At 43.4% G+C, this 25,264-nt stretch overlaps 1 protein-coding gene across 5 annotated transcripts in view; it reads left to right on the top strand.

Moving 5' to 3' along the window:
* The window catches only part of fam171a2a (family with sequence similarity 171 member A2a), a 293,586-nt gene that overhangs the window by 244,751 nt on the left and 23,571 nt on the right, over positions 1-25,264 (top strand). For all 5 annotated transcript variants that reach the window (XR_010016478.1, XR_010016477.1, XM_063036907.1 and 2 more), the window contains exon 6: positions 12,986-13,102. Coding sequence is in view for 3 of the 5 variants with exons in the window: in XM_063036907.1 (XP_062892977.1) it covers positions 12,986-13,102 (117 nt within the window). In the remaining 2 variants the exon portion in view is untranslated. The remainder of the gene's footprint in view (positions 1-12,985; positions 13,103-25,264) is intronic.

Here is a 25,264-nt window from a genome sequence, read left to right on the forward strand (position 1 = left end):
AGTTATAAGAGATCTGGATAGGGTAGATACAATATGAGGGGTATCAGTACCAAAAGGACATAGCTTTCAGGTGAAAGGAACATATTTTACAGGGATCTGAGGGAGAAAATGCTCCACAGAGAGTGGTTGATAAAATAGACCTTGTTGCCAGAGGTGGTGGTGGAATCGGATATGATCACTACATTTAAGGGGTAGCATACTGGTTAGACTCAACGCTTTACAGTATCAATGACCCGGGTTCAATTCAAACCGCTGTCTGTGAGGAGTTTCTACGTTCTGTTGTCTGTGACTGTGTGGGTTTCCTCCGGGTGTTCCAGTTTCCCCCCACAGTCCAAAGACTTACCAGTTGTCATTGTAAATTGTCCCGTGAATAGGCCAGGATTAAATCGGAGTGCTGCTGGGCGGCATGGCGGGAAGGGCCTATTCCGGGCTGTATCACAATAAATAAATAAATAAATAAAGATGTATTTAGGCAGGCACCTGAATGAAGGATAGAGTCCCAATGCAAGCAAATGGGATTTGTATAGATGAACAAAAAGGCACAAATGAGATGGGCCGAAGAGCCCATTTCTGTGCAGTGCATTGCATCTGTATGCTGCTTTTGGTGTTCAACAGCACATTACAGTCAATCAGATTCTTGAAGTCTAGGTCAATAGACTTTCTAATGTAATAATCACAGGAGCCAATTTGGAATTCATCATGGTTCTACAAATGGAATTTGACAAGGAGTGTTTTGACTGAGAATTAAATCTTGGCCCGAACACCACAAATAACATCATGGGATGTTTTATGCCCACCTGGGATAACAGGCAAGAGTGCAGATTAATGCTGCATCTCCAACAATGCGGTCCTTCCTGCTGCAAGGCATGGTTGGGATGACGCTAGCCAGCACGTTGACTGTAGACCACTTTTATGGTGGCTTGGCGCCCAGGATTTTTATTATGCTGATGTTTAAATACGCCATAAAATGCCTTGAATTTGATATTTGTAAAATAGAGGAAAGGAAGAAGTGGTTTGGTTAGAGAAGTGGTCTTCTAGCCTTAAATAGAATTCAGATAGAACTTGCTATTATTAAATTTCCTGTACAGCAATAAAAACACTAAAATATTAACTAGAATTCTTTTATATCAAATATTTATGAAAACCTTTCTCCTTACCCATAGAGTACAGCCAGATGCAATGCACAGACAATACAGTGGAATGATTAGATCAATGGATCTGAGGTACATGAAGCTACATTTTGACTGTGCGTCTGATGGGAGAATCTTATTGCTAAGCACATCCTTTCTGCCTCTACTCCCCCCCCACCCCACCACCATCCACTTCTCAGCATTCTCTCAGTGCCATTCGGAAAAGGAATCAGCCAATTTAAATCGGTTGAACTTGCTGTGTTTCTGCTTCATACCTCCAGGTGGTTGATGTTTCAGTGATGATGGTGCTTTGAATCAGTTGTTCTTTTTGTGTTGTTAAAGGTGAGAAGGGCAGTATTATCTTCAGAACTGGTAGAAGGTGTGACAATGTATTTGTTTTTATTCCTGGCATTGATTGTTAAATTGAGGAAGCTTTAAGGACTAATTTGCATGTCTATAAGTGGATAGGTTGATTATATACAATTGACAGATTAGAAAGTTCAAAGGTTCGAACTAAGTTTATTATCAAAGTATCTATACCATATACAACCCTGAGATTAATTTTCTTGCAGACACCCACAGGAAAATAAGAAATTAAAGAGAATCCATGAAAAGTCATGCACATCAAAGGCAGAGTCCCTGAAAGTAAGTTTACAGGCTGTGTAGTCAGGTCAGCACTGAGGCAAATGAAGTCGTCCACGTCAGTACAGGAACCCAATGCTTGTAGTGCAACACTGTTCATGATGCTGGTGGCACAGGACCCAAAGTTCTTACTTGAAGAGAAGGAGACGGGTCAAACGCAGGCAGACGGGATGGGCTCAGGTGGGGGATCTTGACTGGCATGGAGTAGAGAGGATGAGCACTGGTTCGTTTTCAGCTCTCAGATATCGATGCTTTAATCTGGTCTGAATTACTGACCATTCTACTTACCAAGAGAGTTCCCCTCTGTGATTCTGACCACAGTTTACATACCACCAAAGGCAGATGTTAAACAAGCAGTTGATAAGCAAACAAGAAACATCCTACCTCAATGCCTTTCACATAATTGCTGGGGACTTCAATCAGGCTTGTTTGAAGAAAGCTCTGTCCAATTATCATCAACATATCTCCTGTTGCACCAGGGTCCCAACACACTGGACCACTACTACACTATGATTAGGAATGCCTACTGTTCCATCCCTAGACTGTATTTTAGGAAATCTGATCACTTGACTGTTTTCCTCCTACCTGCATACAGGTAGAGGCACGTTGGTCATTGTCTTGCTGGAAAACAAATCTCCCAAGTAGCAGTTCTCTTGCAGACTGCATCAGGTTTTCCTCCAGGATTTCCCAGTATTTTGCTGCATTCATTTTACCCTCTACCTTCACAAGCCTTCCAGGGCCTGCTGCAGTGAAGCATCCCCACAGCATGATGCAGCCACCACCATGCTTCACAGTAGGGATGATGCCTTTTTGATGATGTGCTGTGTTTGGCTTACACCAAACATAGCATTTAGTCAGATGGCCAAAAATCTCAATTGTGGTTTCATCAGATCATAGAACTTTCTTCCAGCCGAATTCAGAGTCTCCCATAAAGCTGCAACTGGTGAAACACCCGGACAACAGTTGTTGTATGCGCATTCTCACCCATCTCAACTACTGAAGCTTGTAACTCCTCCAGAATTGTCGTAGGTCTCTTGATGTCCTCCCTCATAGTCCCCTTCTTGGATGGTCACTCAGTTTTTGAGGACATCCTGCTGTAGGCAGACTTACAGTTGTGCCACATTCTTTCCATTTCTTGATGATTGGCAGGTATGATATTGTGGCCATCACTGAGACGTGGCTAAAGGATGCATGTCTCTGGGAGCTGAACGTCCAAGGATACACGGTGTATCAGAAGGATAGGAAGGTAGGCAGAGGGGGAGGCGTGGCTTTATTGGTAAGAAATGATATTAAATCATTAGAAAGAGGTGATATAGGATCGGAAGGTGCAGAATCTTTATGGGTTGAGCTAAGGAATAGCAGGGGTAAAAGGACCCTGATGGCAGTTATTTATAGGCCTCCAAACAGCTGCAGGGATGTGGACTACAAATTACAACAGGAAATAGAAAAGGCTTGTCAGAATGGCAGTGTTATGATAATTGTGGGGAATTTTAACATGCGAGTAGATTGGGAAAATCAGGTCAGCATTGGATCTCAAGAGAGAGAATTTGTAGAATGTCTGCGAGATGGCTTTTTAGAACAGCTTGTTGTTGTGCCCACTGGGGGATCGGCTGTACTGGATTGGGTATTGTGTAATGAACCGGAGGTGATTGGAGAGACTGAGGTGAAGGAACCCTTAGGAGGCAGTGATCATAACATGATTGAGTTCACTGTGAAATTAGAAAAAGAGAAGCCGAAATCTGATGTGTCGGTATTTCAGTGGAGTAAAGGAAATTACAGTGGCATGAGAGAGGAACTGGCCAAAGTTAACTGGAAAGAGACACTGGCGGGAAAGACAGCAGAGCAGCAGTGGCTGGAGTTTATGCGAGAAATGAGAAATGTGCAAGACAGGTATATTCCAAAAAAGAAGAAATTTTCGAGTGGAAAAGGATGCAACCGTGGTTGACAAGAGAAGTCAAAGCCAAAGTTAAAGCAAAAGAGAGGGCATACAAGGAAGCAAGAATTAGTGGGAAGAGAGAGGATTGGGAAGTTTTTAAAACCTAACAAAAGGAAACCAAGAAGGTCATTAAGAGAGAAAAGATTAACTATGAAAGGAAGCTAGCAAATAATATTGAAGAGGATACTAAAAGCTTTTTCAAGTATATAAAGAGTAAAAGACAGGTGAGAGTAGATATAGGACTGATAGAAAATGATGCTGGAGAAATTGTAATGGGAGATGAGGAGATGGCAGAGGAACTGAACAGGTATTTTGCATCAGTCTTCACTGAGGAAGACGGCAGTATATTGGACACTCAAGGGTGGCAGGGAAGAGAAGTGTGCGCAGTCACAATTACGACAGAGAAAGTACTCAGGAAGCTGAATAGTCTAAAGGTAGATAAATCTCCTGGACCAGATGGAATGCACCCTTGTGTTCTGAAGGAAGTAGCTGTGGAGATTGCAGAGGCATTAGCGATGATCTTTCAAAAGTCGATAGATTCTGGCATGGTTCCGGAGGACTGGAAGATTGCAAATGTCACTCCGCTATTTAAGAAGGGGGCAAGGAAGCAAAAAGGAAATTATAGACCTGTTAGCTTGACATCGGTGGTTGGGAAGTTGGTGGAGTCGATTGTCAAGGATGAGGTTACAGAGTACCTGGAGGCATATGACAAGATAGGCAGAACTCAACATGGATTCTTTAAAGGAAAATCCTGCCTGACAAACCTATTACAATTTTTTGAGGAAATTACCAGTAGGCTAGACAAGGGAGATGCAGTGGATGTTGTATATTTGGATTTTCAGAAGGCCTTTGACAAGGTGCCACACATGAGGCTACTTAACAAGATAAGAGCCCATGGAATTACGGGAAAGTTACATACGTGGATAGAGCATTGGCTGATTGGCAGGAAACAGAGAGTGGGAATAAAGGGATCCTATTCTGGTTGGCTGCCGGTTACCAGTGGTGTTCCACAGGGGTCCGTGTTGGGGCCGCTTCTTTTCACATTGTACATCAACGATTTGGATTATGGAATAGATGGCTTTGTGGCTAATTTGCTGACGATACGAAGATAGGTGGAGGGGCCGGTAGTGCTGAGGAAACGGAGAGTCTGCAGAGAGACTTGGATAGATTGGAAGAATGGGCAGAGAAGTGGCAAATGAAGTACAACAACAGGAATTCTGCAGATGCTGGAAATTCAAGCAACACACATCAAAGTTGCTGGTGAACGCAGCAGGCCAGGCAGCATCTGTAGGAAGAGGTGCAGTCGCCGTTTCAGGCCGAGACCCTTTGTCAGGACTAACTGAAGGAAGAGTTAGTAAGAGATTTGAAAGTTGGAGGGGGAGGGGGAGATGCAAAATGATAGGAGAAGACAGGAGGGGGAGGGATAGAGCCGAGAGCTGGACAGGTGATAGGCAAAAGGGGATACGAAAGGATCATGGGACAGGAGGTCCGGGAAGAAAGACAAGGAGGGGGGGGGACCCAGGGGATGGGCAAGAGCTACATTCAGAGGGACAGAGGGAGAAAAAGGAGAGTGAGAGAAAGAATGTGTGTATAAAATAAGTAACAGATGGGGTACGAGGGGGAGGTGGGGCATTAGCGGAAGTTAGAGAAGTCGATGTTCATGCCATCAGGTTGGAGGCTACCCAGACGGAATATAAGGTGTTGTTCCTCCAACCTGAGTGTGGCTTCATCTTTACAGTAGAGGAGGCCGTGGATAGACATGTCAGAATGGGAATGGGATGTGGAATTAAAATGTGTGGCCACTGGGAGATCCTGCTTTCTCTGGCGGACAGAGCGTAGATGTTCAGCAAAGCGGTCCCCCAGTCTGCGTCGGGTCTCGCCAATATATAAAAGGCCACATCGGGAGCACTGGACGCAGTATATCACCCCAGTCGACTCACAGGTGAAGTGTTGCCTCACCTGGAAGGACTGTTTGGGGCCCTGAATGGTGGTAAGGGAGGAAGTGTAAGGGCATGTGTAGCACTTGTTCCGCTTACACGGATAAGTGCCAGGAGGGAGATCAGTGGGGAGGGATGGGGGGGACGAATGGAAAAGGGAGTTGCGTAGGGAGCAATCCCTGCGGAATGCAGAGAGAGAGGGGGAGGGAAAGATGTGCTTAGTGGTGGGATCCCGTTGGAGGTGGCGGAAGTTACGGAGAATAATATGTTGGACCCGGAGGCTGGTGGGGTGGTAGGTGACGACCAGGGGAACCCTATTCCTAGTAGGGTGGCGGGAGGATGGAGTGAGAGCAGATGTACGTGAAATGGGGGAGATGCGTTTAAGAGCAGAGTTGATAGTGGAGGAAGGGAAGCCCCTTTCTTTAAAATAGGAAGACATCTCCCTCGTCCTAGAATGAAAAGCCTCATCCTGAGAGCAGATGCGGCGGATAAAAAATGAAGTACAATGTTGGAAAGTGTATGGTTATGCACTTTGGCAGAAAAAATAAACGGGCAGACTATTATTTAAATGGGGAAAGAATTCAAAGTTCTGAGATGCAACAGGACTTGGGAGTCCTCATACAGGATACCCTTAAAGTTAACCTCTAGGTTGAGTCAGTAGTGAAGAAGGCGAATGCAATGTTAGCATTCATTTCTAGAGGAATAGAGTATAGGAGCAGGGATGTGATGTTGAGGCTCTGTAAGGCGCTGGTGAGACCTCACTTGGAGTACTGTGGGCAGTTTTGGTCTCCTTATTTAAGAAAGGATGTGCTGACGTTGGAGAGGGTACAGAGAAGAGTCACTAGAATGATTCCAGAAATGAGAGAGTTAACATATGAGGAACGTTTGTCCGCTCTTGGACTGTATTCCTTGGAGTTTAGAAGAATGAGGGGAGACCTCATAGAAACATTTCGAATGTTGAAAGGCATGGACAGAGTGGATGTGGCAAAGTTGTTTCCCATGATGGGGGAGTCTAGTACGAGAGGGCATGACTTAAGGATTGAAGGGCGCCCATTCAGAACAGAGATGTGAAGAAATTTTTTTAGCCAGAGGGTGGTAAATCTATGGAATTTGTTGCCATGGGCGGCAGTGGAGGCCAAGTCATTGGGTGTATTTAAGGCAGAGATTGATATGTATCTGAGTAGCCAGGGCATCAAAGGTTATGGTGAGAAGGTGGGGGAGTGGGACTAAATGGGAGAATGGATCAGCTCATGATAAAATGGCGGAGAAAACTCGATGGGCCGAATGGCCTACTTCTGCTCCTTTGTCTTATGATCTTATGGTCTTATGATTGATTTCACTGTTCTCTCAGGGATATTCAGTGACTTAGAAATTTTCCTACATCCATTTCCTGACTTGTGTTTTTCAAAAACCTTTTTGCAGAGTTGCTTGGAGTGTTCTTTTGTCTTCATGGTGTAGTTTTTGCCAGGATACTGACTCACCAGCAGTTGGACCTTCCAGATACAGGTGTATTTTTACTACAATCAATTGAAACACCTTGACTGCACACGGGTCTCCAAAAACAGATTAACTAACAAGGGCAGGTCGTGTCTTACGAGCCTGATTGAATTTTTTGAGGATGTGACTAAACACATTGATGAAGGAAGAGCAGTAGATGTAGTGTATATGGATTTCAGCAAGGCATTTGATAAGGTACCCCATGCAAGGCTTATTGAGAAAGTAAGGAGGCATAGGATCCAAGGGGACATTGCTTTGTGGATCCAGAACTGGTTTGCCCACAGAAGGCAAAGAGTGGTTGTAGATGGGTCATATTCTGCATGGAGGTCGGTGACCAGTGGTGTGCCTCAGGGATCTGTTCTGGGACCCTTCTCCGTGATTTTTATAAATGACCTGGATGAGGAAGTGGAGGGATGGGTTAGTAAATTTGCTGATGACACAAAGGTTGGAGGTGTGGTGGATAGTGTGGAGGGCTGTCAGAGGTTACAGCAGGACATTGATAGGATGCAAAACTGGGCTGAGAAATGGCAGATGAAGTTCAACCCAGATCAGTGCGAAGTGGTTCATTTTGGTAGGTCAAATATGATGGCAGAATATAGTATTAATGGTAAGACTCTTGGCAGTGTGGAGGATCAGAGGGATCTTGGGGTCCGAGTCCATAGGACGCTCAAAGCAGCTGTGCAGGTTGACTCTGTGGTTAAGAAGGCATACAGTGTATTGGCCTTCATCAATCGTGGAATTGAATTTAGGAGCCAAGAGTTTAGTTGCAGCTATATAGGACCCTGGTCAGACCTCACTTGGAGTACCATGGTCAGTTCTGGTCGCCTCACTGTAGGAAGGATGTGGAAGCCATAGAAAGGGTGCAGAGGAGATTTACAAGGATGTTGCCTGGATTGGGGAGCATTCCTTATGAGGATAGGTTGAGTGAACTCGGCCTTTTCTCCTTGGAGCGACAGAAGATGAGAGGTGACCTGATAGAGGTGTATAAGATGATGAGAGGCATTGATCGTGTGGATAGTCAGAGGCTTTAAGAGGACACAGGTTTAAGGTGCTGAGGAGTAGGTACAGAGGAGGTGTCAGGGGTAAGTTTTTTACCCCAGAGAGTGGTGAGTGCGTGGAATGGGCTGCCGGCAACGGTGGTGGAGGCGGATACGATAGGGTCTTTTAAGAGACTTTCGGATAGGTACATGGAGCTTTGAAAAATAGAGGGCTTATAGGTAAGCCTAGTAATTTCTAAGGTAGGGCCTGTATTGTGCTGTAGGTTTTCTATGTTTCTATATAATTACATGTATTCTAAAACCAATTGGCTACACAAGTGATGATTTGGTGTGTCATATTAAAGGCGTTGAATACTTATGCAATCAATTATTTTGTGTTTTATATTTGTAATTAATTTATATCACTTTGTAGAGATCTGTTTTCACTTTGGCACAGAAGCGTCTTTTTCTGTTGATCAGTGTTGTTAAAAAAAAGCCAAATGAAATCCACTATGATTCAGTGTTGTAAAACAATAAAACGTGAAAACTTCCGAGGGGAGTGAAGCAACACACATCAAAGTTGCTGGTGAACGGGGGTCCTACTTCTTCGGCAAGGACTCTTCCACCCCCACCGATGACCCCTACTTCTTCGGCAAGGACTCTTCCACCCCCACCAATGACCCCTTCTCCCGAAAAAAACTCTTCGAGGGGAGTGAATACTTTTTCTAGGCACTGTACGCATTGCTCAGAAGGAGCATGACTGGCAAATGCTCTTCCTTAGTGGAGTGCTTGATTTCCAGAGGTCAGCACCCTATGCAGATACCGTGGCGTAGTTGTCTACAGTAGGCTAGCAGTTAGCGCAACGCTGTTACTGCTTGTTCTGTAGGAGTTTGGAGTTCAATCGCAGTGTCCTCTGTAAGGGGTTTATATGTCCTCCCCGTGGAATGTGTTCTGGTTTTCTCCCACAATCCAAAGGCCTACCAGTTAGTAGGTTAATTGATTATGGTAAACGGTCCCACAATTAGTTTAGGGTTAAATCAGGGTTGTTGGGTGACACACATCAAAGTTGCCTGAATTTCCAGCATCTGCAGAATTCCTGTCATTGTTGGGTGATGCAGCTTGAAGGACTGGAAGGCCGATCCAGAATCAGAATCAGGTTTATTATCACCAGCATGTGACGTGAAACTTGTTAACTTAGCAGCAACAGTTCAATGCAATACATAACATAGAAGAAAAAAAAGCAAAATAAAATAATAACAATTAATAAATAAGCATATCAATTACAGTATATGTATATTGAATTATTAAAAATCATGCAAAAGCAGAAATAACATATATTAAAAATGTGAGGTAGTGTCCAAAGGTTCAGTGTCCATTTAGGAATCAGATAACAGAAGGGAAGAAGCTGTTCCTGAATCACTGAGTGTGTACCTTCAGGCTTCTGTACCTCCTACCTGACGGTAACAGTGAGAAAAGGGTATGCCCTGGGTGCTGGAGGTCCTTAATAATGGATGCTGCCTTTCTGAGACATCGCTCCTTGAAGATATCCTGGGTACTTTGTAGGCTACTACCCAAGATGGAGCTGACTAGATTTACAACCTTCTGCAGCTTCTTTCAGTCCTATGCAGTATTCCACCCCCATCCCCCCACCTCCATACCAGACAGTGATGCAGCCTGTCAGAATGCTCTCCACAGTACATCTATAGAAGTTTTTGAGTGTATTTGTTGACATACCAAATCTCTTCAAAGTCCTAATGAAATATAGTTGCTGTCTTGCCTTCTTTATGACTGCATCGATATGTTGGGACCAGGTTAGATCCTCAGAGATCTTGACACCCAGGAACTTGAAACTGCTCACTCTCTCCACTTCTGATCCCTCTACGAGGATTGGTATGTGTTCCTTTGTCTTACCCTTCCTGAAGTCCACAATCAGCTCTTTTGTCTTACTGACGTTGAGTGCCAGGTTGTTGCTGTGGCACCACTCCACTAGTTGGCATATCTCACTCCTGTACGCCCTCTCGTCACCACCTGAGATTCTACCAACAATGGTTAGCAAATTTATAGATGATATTTGAGCTGTGCCTATCCACACAGTCATGGGTATGTAGAGAGTAGAGAAGTGGGGTAAGCACACACCCCTGAGATGCATCCACGCTATGTGTCTAAATAAATAAATAAAATACGTAATCGTATATTTTTCATTCTGTGCCTCTTCCACCTCTGCCCAAAGGGAAACATGATTCTTGATTGTTCTGTGTTGCTCCTGAAATTCACCCAGAAACTCCCCAGAGTGATTCAGCCTTCCCATGCAATCCAGCACTCAGAGTATTGCAGGGGATCCCAGACCATGCTGTTCCAGGAACAGCCACTTGTAGGTATGTTTGTTGAGGAGCTGACCATTATTACTTGTGTGCTTGTGTCAGTGAGATTGGTATTGGAATAAATAGTGGACATTTTAGAGGAAGAAGTTCATGAGCAAAACTTTTATCTGCAGATAGTAACTTGTGCATTAATAGAAATTAACTATCAACAAGGTACAAAATCAAAGAAATGTTTTTAAAACTTTGAATACACGGGCTTAGCAAATGAGTTAATTAATTAGCTGAGCCTATGAGTGACTTGATGTGAAGTGATAACTGATAAATGAAGTAATGCTGGAATTTGAATGATTTAATACAGTTTGACTCAAGAGGATAACTGATTTGCTAAATTGCTGAGTTTGTCTTTCTAGCAGTTGTTAATTATTTCCTCAGTCACAATTTGTGGAAGCGTGTTGCTGCAAAAGTCTCTTCATCTTATGAATTGGGGAGATTGTCAGCAAGTACAGTCAGTTCCTCATGACCAAATAAGGAGGGGGTACCTGTGGTTGTCCATTTGTCATTGAGAGTTTCTCTTTTATAAGTCCTTTTGCATTTCTGCTCATTCTAAAGTTGGAGTGGATCCAAGTCACTCTTCAGGCAAGAGTTGATAGTTTCATTACCAACCTCTCAAAGCACTTCATAGTGGATATAAGTGATATATATTGAGGCAGATTACCATGTTCTTCTTGGACACCCATATAATTGGAGCCTTCTAGAAGCGGGTGAGTATCTCAGGCTGCCAAAGCTAGAGGTTAAAGATATCAGTGAATACTTCAGCCAATTGATTAGCGCAGGTCTTTAGTGCTTGAGCAGGTACCCATTCTGGACAGGGTGCTTTCTGTGGCTTTATCTTTCTGAAGGATGCTCTCACATCAGCTTGAGAGTCTGAAAATACAGGGTCATCAAGGGGCTGACAAGTCTACTGATGACTGAAACCTCAATTGTAGAACATAGAGCCGTCCCTTCACCCCACTGTGTCTGTGCTTTGCATGATGTCAAATTAAACTAATCTCTTCTGCCTGCACGGGATCTATATCCTTCCATTCTCTGCGGTATTCATGTGTCTGTCTAAAAGCCTCTTGAATCCGCTTCCACAACTACCCACAGCAACCACTTATCAAGGCATTTGATAAGGTACCCCATGCAAGGCTTATTGAGAAAGTAAGGAGGCGTGGGATCCAAGGGGACATTGATTTGTGGATCCAGAACTGGCTTGCCCACAGAAGGCAAAGAGTGGTTGTAGATGGGTCATATTCTGCATGGAGGTCGATGACCAGTGGAGTGCCTCAGGGATCTGTTCTGGGACCCCTACTCTTTGTGATTTTCATAAATGACCTGGATGAGGAAGTGGAGGGATGGGTTAGTAAATTTGCTGATGACACAAAGGTTGGGAGTGTTGTGGATAGTGTGGAGGGCTGTCAGAGGTTACAACGGGACATTGATAGGATGCAAAACTGGGCCGAGAAGTGGCAGATGGTGTTCAACCCAGATGAAGCTGGCCAAAATGGGTTGAATCTGGTCTCATTGGAAGAGAATAGAAGGAACAGGAATGTTAAAGCTGCTAGAAATAGGGGTTAGCTACTGACCCCTGACCCCATAGAACTGCATGGGAACTTGGGGTCACCCGAGGGCCAAAGACCAACACTCACAAGGAGGAAACTTGAGCCCAGGAACCTCAAGTCAAGTCAAGTTGCTTTTTATTGTCATTTCGACCATAAGTTGCTGGAACAGTGCACAGTAAAAATGAAACAACGTTCCTCCAGGACCATGGTGCTACATGAAACAACACAAAACTCCACTAGACTACATAAAACAACATAAAAACTGCACTAGACTACAGACCTGGGCAGGACTACATAAAGTGCACAAAACAGTGCAGGGCAGTTCAATAATTAATAAACAAGACAATAGGCACAGTAGAGGACAAATTACAATATAATAATAAATGATGTAGATGTCAGTCTAGACTCTGAGTATTGAGGAGTCTGATGGCTTGGGGGAAGAAACTGTTGTACAGTCTGGTAGTGAGAGCCCGAATGTTTCGGTACTTTTTGCCAGATGGCAGGAGGGAGAAGAGTTTGTGTGAGGGGTACGTGGGGTCCTTCATAATACTGTTGGCTTTACGGGTGCAGTGAGTAGTGTAAATGTCGTTGATTTATTTACTACGTTTTCCACACAGATTCTCCACAAGCAAATATTATTCTGTATCTCAAATCTTTGGATAGTGATTTCTGAATTTTGTAATTATAGCTAACACGGTTCTAATGTGGTAGTAATCTCTACAGGTTTAAAAATCCTATCGAGGTCACAAGCACATCAATCTGACAAAAAGAAAATCCTCGGGAAAATGTTGCACTTCCTCCAGTTGCAGTCTTTGAAACATGTAGCTCTCATCACTAAACTAGAGTCGACCATCCTGAGCATGCGGAGAGGAGACGTTGAGTCTCAGCATACAGCCAGTTCTGATGCAGTAAAAATGACCGCTTCTTCATTTTCTGTGTTCCAGGGGCTTGGGTCAGTAGTGGAACGGGAATGATCAAGAGAGATGGGAGCCAGCTCACCTGGTCGTACCTCGCTCCCCAGCTGGGCTACTGGGTAGCAGCAATGCTTCCTTTAACCCAAGGTAAGCTGAATTGGATTTCTCTAAGTTTCCTCTCAGCATTTCAATAAGCAGATCTGATTTCCAAGTGGCTCTTGCTATTGAATCTGACCATTGCATGGAGTTTCACGCAAGGTTCTGCCGATTTAATTAATGAATGTTTGATTGGTAGGTGAGTAAAGTGTCCAACTAATGAACCACTCGGTTTCCTGTTTCCACTGGTTTAAGTTGAGGTAGGTTTGCATCTCTGAGTTTATAATTGTGATGAGAGTGAATTACATATTGATTTTTGAATTTTTGGGACTTAGAATCAAATGAGATGTGTGTTTATTTGGCATCCTCGTGGTTACCAGAAGTCCCAAAACAATGTGCAGCTAATTATGCGCTTTTTGAAGTGCAATCCTTGTTATAGTTCAAGTAACATGCTCACTTAATACGCAGCAATTTCCTACAAATAACAATGTGATAATGGCCTGTTGTTGGTTGAGAGAGAAATCTTGGCTCAATGCAGCTGCTCCTTGAAATGGTGCTGAAGGAACTCTCAGTGGTATCTGGCAAAGTGGATGATTTTAACATGTCATCTAAAGATGGGACCTCTGGCAGTGCAGCAAATGCTCCGTATTGAAGTGAAGTATCAGCCTAGATCCTGGGCTGAGGTATCAGGAGCAACGTTTGATTTACTGCTTCAGCAGCGAAAGCACAAGCCCGTCTAGAAGTGGTTGAAACCCTAAGTAAAACATACCATGTCATTATATTGAATAGCATCACATTGTACACATTCTGAAATATGTACCAGCCAACTTTACTGCAAGGAAGTTAACAAGATGTAATGAAATTAAATTGGGACCAAGCTGAATTACAGGCTATTGGTGTGTAGAAACTGCATATGGCTCCCATCAAGTTATTCCATTGTTTGTTGTTAGTGATGCTGCTTTTGTGATAACTTCCTTCATTTTGTTTAAAAAGAGTGTTCTTTTAGAACTGGAATGTGTGCATTTTTTAGGGTGAGAGGGGGAAAGTTTAAAGGAAATGCATAGGGCAAGTTTTTTTTACACACAGAATGGTGGATCCCTGGAATGCACAGTCAGGGGTGGTGATGGAGGCAATTAAGAAGCTCTTAGATAGGCACGTGAAGGTGCAGACAGTAGAGGGATATGGACATTGTGTAGGCAGAAGGGATTAACGTAATGGGCATTCAATTACTAGTTTAACTTGGTGTTGCATCTTGGGCCGAATGGCCTGTTCCTGTGCTCTATTGCTCTCTGGTCAGCAAACTCTTTCAAATACAATCTGGCAGAATATTCTACATCTTGTCTGTAGGGTTGTTTGTTGAGCCAGGACATCAGGTTGCAAACATTTCATCACTGTTGAGGTGACATCATCAGTATGCAATTGAGTGTTGTTTCTGCTGAGTGCTCGCATTTATAGCGGTCTGTTCTGATTGGTTGGCTGTTGCGCTGGTCCTTAGTCTCCACTGGGTCGTGGCCAACGATAGCAGAGTGATCTCTGCTGGTCTGTATCCATGGTTATTGGTCGTTGTGAGCTTTGGTTCCAGCAGAGACTAGTGGCCAGCGCGACAGCCAACCAATCAGAATGAGTCAGACCGATATAAACGCGAGCACTCAGCAGGAACAACACTCAAGTGTGCACTGATGATATCACCTCGACTGGTGATGAAACGTTTGTGACCTGACCTCCAGGCTTGGCGAACAACCCTACAAACAAGCAACCAATCTGAGCTACCAATCTTCTCTTTCATTTCAAATTCCACATTTTAAGCATTCTCAGTTTGAAAACCTCTGTTGAGGAGCTGCTGTTGGGCAGTAAAGACTGTGTGAGACGCCAAACATTTTGTTCAAGGGCTATGACTGGTGAATTCCAAAGCTGGCAGAGTGTCATGTAAAGTGGGAAAAGGAAAGAGGTAATTGTGGTATGACTGTACGACCAGCTAGGCCAACACTCATTGCTCTTGAGAAGTGGCGACGAGTCACTATTTTGAAACATCGCAACCTCCTGGTGAAGGGATTTCCACTGTGTTTTTAGGTTGGGAATTCCAACAGTTGGACTTGGTAATGGTGAAAGACTGATGATATATTCCCATGTCGCTTGGACGGTGCAGAAGATGGGGTGAAGTAATTGGAAGGGAGGTTGGGGTATGTGTTAGTAACAAAATCAGTGAGGGGATTGGCAGAGGGATTAGCAAGGGATTGGTAAAGAGTTGGGGACTGTGTTCATTGTGGTTGCAGTCAAGCTGTATGGTGAGGGGGTGAGTACTTGCAGAGTATGATAGATAGATTCATACATAGATACTTTATTGATCCCAAAGGAAATTACAGTGTCACAGTAGCATTACAAGTGCACAGATATAAATATTAGAAGAGAAGTAGAAAGAATAAAAAATAAGTTACCACATTCTAACAGGAGGGGGTTATCACTTCCCCAGCTATAGGTTGAATTATTATAGAGCCTAATGACCAAGGGTAAGAATGACCTCATATGGTGCTCTTTGGAGCAGTACAGTCTATTATTAAAAGTGCTCCTCTGTTCAGCTAAGGTGACACTTGGGTGAGAAACACTGTCCAGAATTACCAGGATTTTCCGTAGGGTCTTTTGTTCGACCACAGCCTCCAGTGTATCCAGTTTGACTCCCGTAACAAAGCCAGCCTTTCTAAGCAGTTTGTTGAGCCTGTTCACATCACCCATGTTGATGCCATTGCCCCAGCTCACCATACACACTACTGCATAGAAGATTGTACTGGCGACAATAGACTTAGGTATTGCTAGTGTGCAGTTGTGAGAATGGAATCAATTGGTTGTTGGGTGTGATATCAAAAGTCCGGCTGGTGTTGGCAGGGTAGTAGGTAAGGGGAAGGGCTGTATTTGGAGGTGAGTCAAAGGCTGTGTCATGTAGAGTGGAGGGGAGTGTGTTCAGGTGAGTTGTGCAAGCTTTATGGGCATTCTGAAGTTGGAGGAGTGCTGTGCTGTGACCAGCTGCGGGGTAATTACATTCCTTCTTGATTCCGGTTCCCAGCACCGCACCTACTGTGATGAGTCCTCTTTCAGTAACACTGAGCAGGCCTCACTCATGCTGCTTCGCCACGTGTGTATTGCAGAAGTATTATAGACGTGGTTGCAAACCACTGGATACTGCTCCAGCCATTTGTATCCTCTTCACTTTCCCCACATTTCCATTCTATTGTATTTTTTCATTCAAATTACACAGTTTTGTTCCAACTCCTTGAAAACCTTCACTCACCCCTCCCTTAATTCCTTTCCTGTTTTTCCTTGATTTATGTCTCCTGCCTAATAAATCACCAATCAGTAGAAATCGTGCATTACTCCTTATCATATAGCTTTTATGGGTTGCATATTAAACAGTCAAGCTAACATAAAAACTAATCATAGACATGAGAAAATCTGCAGATGCTGGAAATCCAGGGCAACACACAGAGAATGCTGGAGGAGCTCAGCAGACCAGACAGCATCTCTGGAAAAGAGCACCGTCAATGCTTCAGCCAAAGCATCGACTGTACTTTTTTCCATAGATGCTGTCTGGCCTGCTGAGTTCCTCCAGCATTTTGTTTGGAGAGGAAGGTATCTGATAGGAGAGGAGAGGAGAGTGGATCATAGGAGTAGAATTTGTGTTCTGGATCTGCTCGGGGTTGTTGGAACTGGGCTTGGCCATGATAGTGTCCCCGGTCTGGAGGAGTCCTGAGCTGCAAGAGCCAATGGTCCTGTGGCTCACTCTCCTCTCCTATAAGATTCCTTCCTCTCCAGCCCTTTACCTTTCCCACCCACCTGGCTTCACCTCTCAACTTCTGGCTATCCTCCTGCTCTCCCACTTTTTTATTCTGGTGTCTGCCTGCTCTCTTGGAATATATTTATCACTCACTTGGCAGTAGCTCACCAGAGTCTTCTGGCCTGGGCCAGTCTTTCATGTTGTCTCCAGGTGCAGCCCATCTCCTTGGTGCATCCTTCCTCTCCAAGGGATGAGGTTTTCAGAGCTTCTGTAGCTCTGGGTCTTTACGGGATGGGATTGTTCAGTTTTACACCGACTGTTGTACTATGAATTAATAAGGGGGAAGCAAGTATGCAACATATGGAACAAACCCATAGTTATAACAATTAACAACCATTGTTATCAAATAGTGGATGTACTGAAATTCCTTGATTTATGAAAAAAGATATTTTCCTGGTGAACCTTTAGTCAGGCAACATTCTGTAAATTGGAAAGTAGGTACTTTGATAATAGTGTGTTCCTAGCTCGACATGGCTTAATCAAAGATGTGACTGCAGGATATTTGTAAACTAAGGAATTACTGTACACTTCAGAAACCAATGTAAGCCCATGGAGAAAGACAGATAGGGAGGCCTGTGACTAGTGGTGTGAAATAGGGACTGGTGTTAGGTCTGTTGTTGTTAGTCATCTATGTTAATGATCTGGATGATAATATGATAAACTGGATCAGCAAACTTGTGGATGACACCAAAATTGAGGGTGTAGTGGACAGTGAGGAAGACTATCAAAGCTTGCAATGGGGTCTGGACCAGCTGGAAAAACGGGCTGAAACATGGTAGATGGAACTTAATGCAGACAAGTGTGAAGTGATGCACTTTGGTAGGACCAACCAGGGTAAGTCTTACACGGTGAGTGATAGGGCAGTGAGGGGGGTGGTAGAACAGAGGGATCTAGGAATACAAATTCATAATTCATTGAAACTCATGTTACAGGTAGATAGGATCGTAAGGAGAGGTTTTAGAACATTGGCCTTCATAAATCAAAGTATTGAAGTATTGAGGTATACAAAATTATGAGGGGTATAGACAGAGTAAATGCAAGCAGGCTTTTTCCACTGAGATTGAGTGAGATGAACTAGGGGTCATAGGTTAAGGATGAAAGGTAAACTGTTTAAGGAGAAACCATCTGATGGGGAACTTTTTCGCTCAAAAGGTGATGAGAGTGTAGAGTGAGCTGCCAGCAGAACTGGTGGATGCAGGTTCGATTGAAACATTCAAGAGAAATTTAGATAAGTACATGGATAGGAGGGGTTATGGAGGGCTGTGATCCAGGTGCGGGTCAGTGGGAGTCGGCAAGATAACAGTTCGGCATGGTCGAAGGGGCTTTTGCTGTGCTGTAGTGCTCTATGACACGGAAATCAGAATAAGCCAACTGACTGGTATTTTTCACCCTGAGACTAGTTTTATTGTGGGCATACTCAGTAAGTCTATAGAATAATAACTATAACAGAATCAATGAAAGACCACCTAACTTGGTTGTTCAACCAGAAGACAGAAGACAACAAACTGTGCGAATACAAAAAGAAATAAATAATAATAATAAATAAGCAATAAATATCATGAACATGAGATGAAAAGTCCTTGAAAGTAAGACCATTGGTTTTGGGAAAATTTCAAAGATGGGGCAAGTGAAGTTGAGGGAAGTTAACACGAGGAAATCTGCAGGTGCTGGAATTTCAAGCAACACACATAAAAGTTGATGGTGAACGCAGCTAGCTCTTCTTTCAGTTAGTCTTGACGAAGGGTCTCGGCCTGAAACGTGAACTGTACCTCTTCCTAGAGATGCTGCCTGGCCTGCTGTGTTCACCAGCAACTTTTTTGAGGGAAGTTATCCCCTTTGGTACAAGAACCTGATGTTTGAAGGGTAATAACAGTTCCTGAACCTGTTGGTGCGAGTCTTGAGGCTCTTGTACCTTCTTCCTGATGGCAGTAGGGAAAAGAGAACATGACCTGGGTGATGGGGGTCCCTGATGATGGATGGTGCTTTCCTGTGACAGCGCTCCGTGTAGATGTGCTCATTGGTGGGGAGGGCTTTACCTGTGATGGACTAGGTTGTATCCACTACTTTTTGTAGGCACACTATAGTGCTGATTTCACATACAGCACATATGGAGGGAAATTATTTCATGGTGAGTTTTGGACAGATTTGAACGGTATGGGAACAGTCAAAGCGTTAGCGGAATCATAATAACCAAGGAGTAATGTCTTCAATTCAATCCAAAGTGAGAATATTTGAATGGTATGGGCAATACCTTGATACTTGATTTGAATTAAAGTATTAAACCCACTTTGGCTTTGTTCTGTTTTATGCATGTCTTCTTACAGTGCAGAAGGGAACTACTTGGCCCGTTACAACCTTCAATGAGCTATCTAGTTAATCTCACTCTGTCACTCATTTCCAAAACTTTAGTGGTAGTTTGAATTTTTATGAATTTACAGGTATCTGATTTCCTTTCAAAGTTTAATATCAAATCTGCTTTCATACTATGCTTTCTGCTGTGTATGCTTATGTAAGTGTGCAGGACAATGACACAGCTTGTTGAGCTGCTGCCTCACAGGTTCAGTCATGACCTCCCACTGCTGGCTGTATGGAGTTTGCATGTTCTGTCTGTCATGATGTAGGTTTCCTCAGGGCTCTTCAGCTTTAGGTTTCATCCCGAAGGCTCCTAGATTTGTAGGTTAACTAATTACCCTGGTGTGTAGATGAATCTGGGTGGTTGATGGAGATATCGGGAGATTAGGCTACAGAGGAGCAATTAGTGGAGGAATATAAGGGTGAATGGTGAAAAGTTTAAGGGGAACACCAGGGGAAACTTCCTCACTCAGAGGGTTGTGAGAGTATGGAACGAGGTGCTAACACAAGTAGTGCATGCAAGCTTGATTTCAATGTTTAAGAGAAATTTGGATAGGTACGTGGATGGGATTTGGAGGGCTATGGTCCCAGTGCCGGCCGATGGGAGTAGGCAGTTTAAATGGTTTGGCGCGGACTAGATGGACTAAAGGACGCGTTTCTGTGCTGTACCTTTCTGTGACTCTATGAGCTAGCGTGGATTCAGTGGGTGCAATGGCTTCTTGCAACGCCTTAAAGAACTATTTGGGATTAATGGGAATGCTTTGGGAGCTGATATAGACTTAATGCCTCTTATGGCTCCTCAATGTCGTTATGAATATAAATAACAACCCTTTCCGACTAAAAGCATCAGCTAAGCTAACCATTAGCCATTGTTGCCCCGAGAACAACAGCCCCATGTAACTGAGCTCTTCCTTCCCTCCCATCTTTCAGTTGGCCAAAAACATTGAAGCAGTGTCTCAATAGCCTCTTGCAATTGCAATTCAAATTCTTGCTTTTATTCTTTTATTTTTAATAAATATCTGCATTTCATTTAGAATCTGGATAGAATTGATGGCATTAATATGCTGCTTGTAATTTTAAAAAATTTTTTCGCAGTTTTAAATTTGCTGAGCGGGTAAGTGGAGTTTGCTAATTACTGATAATCCATGTGTTTTATAAATTGCATGCTTCCAACATATCTCTGCAGAAACTTAATTACCTTCTGTTTAAGCCAGATAAGAATTTTATTACCAATACTCATAAATTAAAATCAGGTTAGAGATTTATCTATTATTTTGTTGCAATGTACAGTTTTCTGCCACGTGCTTTAATTCATAGTTCATACTTCAAAGATGCTTGATCATTACTGTGTGTGATTTTTGTACCACATTCTCACCACCTTTTACAGCCACTATTTAATGTTATTGACATGTTCTTAATCACTGAAAGTGCTTGAGAGGTCTCTGGCTTTTCTGCTGAAATCCCTCTTGCTCGTTTGACTTGCGCAAAATAAAGGTGACTGCTGGACGCGCAAAACAAAGGTGATTGCTGGATGCGCAAAATAACTGTGGAGATGCACCATGGCCATCCAAGAATCTAGTTTTGGGAGTTTTCATATGAAAGGATATACTCTAAATGCAAACGTGGGCTTCCTGTTTTCAACAGAGCATTTTCTCTTTAGAGAAATGCTGACAGAAACCAGGATCAGGTCTTCTCTTTCTGGTATGATTTCAAGGCTGGTGCTTTGTTTTTTCTGCCACGTAAGGGAATGAAATTGAAAATTTGTAGACCTGATGCCTTAACTCTGGTGTGCCGTGCATTTACTGTAAACAAAATGATACATGTAGTAGAATTTCTTTCTATAAATAATAAACTGGCAAACTATGATGTCTACTGTCCAACAGAACCTTATTAATGTTCCACAGCGCAGTAGGTTTAAACATTTATGGCAGTATTGTGTTTTCCCAATAAAACAAGACATTTAGATGTCTTTTGGAGACAGTGTTACCAATATTTCCCCTCTCTCCTCCCTGTCCCCACCCCATCACCACTTCTCCCCATCCCAAATTGCCACCATAGCATGAGATTGGAAATGATTGAAAACACCACTTTTTGGTTGATGGGTAAAAATGTTAATGATTAAGGGCAAGGAGGAAATGACCATAAGACATGGGGGCAGAATTAGACCATTTGGCCCATCGAGTCTATTCCAGCATTCCATCATGGCTGATTTATTATCCCTCGTCACCCCATTCTCCTGCCTTCTCCCTGTAACTTTTGACACTCTGACTAATCAAGAACCTATCAATGGGTACATTTAATGTCAGAGAAATGTATACAGTATACATCCTGAAATTCTTTCTATCATCATTCGCTTTAAATATACCCTATGACTTGGCCACCATGACTTAAGAAATTCCTCCTCATCTCTGTTCTAAATGGACTCCCCACCATTCTGAGGCTGTGTCCTCTGGTCCTAGACTCCCCCACTCACACATCATTAGCTCTTTCATTTATGAAATCATTCTTGTGAACCTCCTCTGGACCTTCTCCAATGCCAGCACATCTTTTATTAGAAAAGGGCCCCAAAACTGCTCACATACTCCAAGTGCAGTCTGGCCAATGCCTTATAAATCCTCAGCATTAGAACATAGTCATTCTATAAAAGTGCATGACCATATATTTCACTATACGATACGGTATTCCACCTGCGACTTCCTTGCCCATTCTTCCAATCTGTCTGAGTCATTCTGCCGACTCCCTGTTTCTTCAACATTACCTGCCCCTCCCTTATCAGTATGGTCTGCAAACTTGGCTATAAAGCCATCAGTTCTGTCATTCAAATCATCAGCATATAACGAGGAAAGAAGCGTTCTTAATACCAATCCCTGCGGAACACCACTAGTCACAAGCAACCAACCAGAATAGTCCCCCTTTATTCCCACTCTTTGCCTCCTGCCAGTTAGCCAATCTTCTATCCATGGGAGTATCTTTCCTGTAATACTGTGGGCTCTTATCTTGTTAAGCAGCCACATGTGCAGCACTTATCAAAGGCCTTCTGATAATCCAACATCCACAGACTCCTCCTTTGTCTACCCTGCCTGTCGTTTCCTCAAAGATTTCCTAGATTTGTCAGGCAAGTTTCCCCTCAAGGAAACCATACTGACTACAGCCTATTTTATCATGTGTTTCCAACTACCCCGAAACCTCACAGTTAACAATGGACTCCATCATCTTCCCAACCACTGTAGTCAGGCTAACTGGCCTATAATTTCCTTTCTTCTGCCTCCCTCCCTTGTTAAAGGATGGAGTGTCATATGCAATTTTCCAGTCCTCTGGAACCCTGCCATAATCTATTGATTTTTAAAGAACATTACTGATGCCTCCACAATCTCTTCAGCTACCTCTTTCAGAATCCTGGGATGTAGACCATCTGATCCTGATGACTCTACCTTCAGACCTTTCAGTTTCCCAAGCACCTCCTCCTGGTAATAACAACTGTACTCACTTCTGCCCTCTGACACTCTCAAATTTCTGCATACTGCTTGTGTCTTCTACAGTGAAGACAGATGCAAAATACTTAAAGTTCATCCACATTTCTTTGTCCCCCATTACTACCTCCAGTGTAATTTTCCAGAGGTCTAGTATCCACTCTCGCCTCTCTTTTACTCCTTATAAATCTGAAAAATCTTTTGGTATCCTTTTTTATATTATTGGCTAGCTTAGTTCAAAATTTTGAAGTAAATTTGTTATCAAAGTACATATGTTATCATATTCAACTCTGAGATTAATTTTCTTTGCTTACTTTCATATTTCATCTTTTGTCTCCTGATGGTCTTTTGTTGCCTTCCTTATAAGCTTTCCAATCCCCTAATTATTGCAATACCATATGCCCTTTCTTTTCCTTTTATTCTGTCTTTGAATTCTCTTGTCAGCCACTGTTGCTTTATCCTCCCTTTAGAATATTTCTTCATCTTTGGGATGTATGTATCCTGCACTTTCCGAATTGCCCCTAGAAACTCCAGCCATTACTGTTCTGTCGTCATCCCTGCTAGTGTCCCCTTCCAATGAACTTTGGCCAGCTCCTCATGCCTCTGTAATTATCTATACTCCACTGTAATACTGACAAATCTGACTTTATCTTCTCCTTAAACTGCAGAGTGAATTCTATCATATTATGACCACTGCCTCTAAGGGTTCCTTTACCTAAAGCTCCCTAATCATATCTGGTTCATTACAAAACCTAATCCAGAATTGCCTTTCCCCCAGTGGCCTCTACCACAGGCTGTTCTAAAAATCTATCTTGTAGGCATTCTACAAGTTCCCTCTCTTGGGATCCAGCACCAACCCGATTTTCCCAATCTACCAACATATCATAATATTTCCCTTTTGACATGCCTATTCCATCTCCCATTGCAATTTATAGCTTACATCATGGCTACTGTTTGGAGGCCTGTTTGTAACTCCCAAGGGTCTTCTGCAGTTTCTTAACTCTATCCGCAAGGATTCTACATCTTCCGATCCTATGTTGCCTCTTTCTAGGATCTGATTTCACTTCTTACCAACAGGGCCACCCTACCCCCTCTGCCTAGCTACCTGTCCTTTCAATACAATATGTACCCTTGGATGTTAAGCTCCCAACTGTGATCTTCTTTCAGTCTCAACATTACACCTACCAATCACTAATAGCTCTACAAGATCACCTACAGTGTCTGATTCCGTACACTGCGTGCATTCAAATACAACACCTTCAGTCCTGCACTCATCACCCTTTTTGATTTTGCCCCCATGTTACACTTCACCCCATCCCACTGACTGCAATTTTTCCCGATCTTTACCCTGTCCTTCCACACAGTCTCACTACACACTGCATCTACCAACTGCCCCATCACTTCAGTTCCCATCCCCCTGTCAAATTAGCTTAAACCTCCCCAACAGCTCTAGCAAACCTACCCTCAAAGATATTGGTTTCCCCCTGGTTCAAGTGTAATCTATCCCTTTTGTACATGTCATACCTTCTCCAGAAGAGATCCCAATGATCCAGAAATCGGAAACCCTGGCCTGTGCCCCCTGCACCCTGCACCAATTCCTTAGGAAAGTGAGCTTGGAGCACAGAGTAAACTTTTGCAAGGTGCTTCTGAAGCAAACTGAAGTTGAAATAGAGTAAATACTGTCTTTGTGAAGAGAGGGGGTAGGGGATATGCTGCATAGCCCCTCAGCAGGTGGCTAGTGAATTGATTTCTTGATTTAGATAGACTGACCCTATCGTAGGGAAGTACAGCACAGAAACGGGTCCTTCAACCCATCTAGTCCATGCTGAACCATTTCAACTACCTAGTCCCATCGACCTGCATCTGGACCATACCCCCCCCCTTACCCCTCCCATCCATGTACCGATCCAAACTTCTCTCTCGTGTTGAAATCGGGCCCGCACCCACCACTTCTGCTGGCAACTCGTTCCACACTCTCATCACTTTCTCAGTGAAGAATTTGAGATTCAGATTTATTTATCACATGCACATCGAAACGTACGGTGAAGTGCATTGTTTGCGTTAACAACTAGTACAACCTAGGGATGAGCTTGGGGCAGCTCGTATCTGTCACCATACAATCCGACATCAACGTAGCTTGCCCACGATGCTCGGCAGAACTGCACAGAAATTCCCTCTCAGGTACTTCACCTTTCACCCTGAACCCATGGGCTCTAGATTTTGTTTCACAAACCTCAGAAGAAAGCCTGTGCGTATTCATCCTGTCAGCTCTCCCCTCATATAAAGTCCTAACGTATTCAACCTTTCCCTGAGGGAGGATCGACCATGGATGTTGAATCACAGCTGTCTATATGATACGCGAGCCGATATGGAGAGCAAGTTGTTGCCCATGTATCAGGCTCCCCCTCTCCATGCAGCTGATAAATCCAAAGGAACAGTAGAGAACTGTACAGTTTGGCACCAGCAGCATTGCAGGAGTTGCCAGTCAGTGTTGAACTCAGTGTAGGACTACCTGAGGGACTCCAGCTCTGGGTTTTTCCTCAGGGTTTACTCCTGAAGCCTTCC

Source organism: Mobula hypostoma, chromosome X1 (assembly GCF_963921235.1).
Source record: "Mobula hypostoma chromosome X1, sMobHyp1.1, whole genome shotgun sequence".
NCBI lineage: Eukaryota > Metazoa > Chordata > Chondrichthyes > Myliobatiformes > Myliobatidae > Mobula > Mobula hypostoma.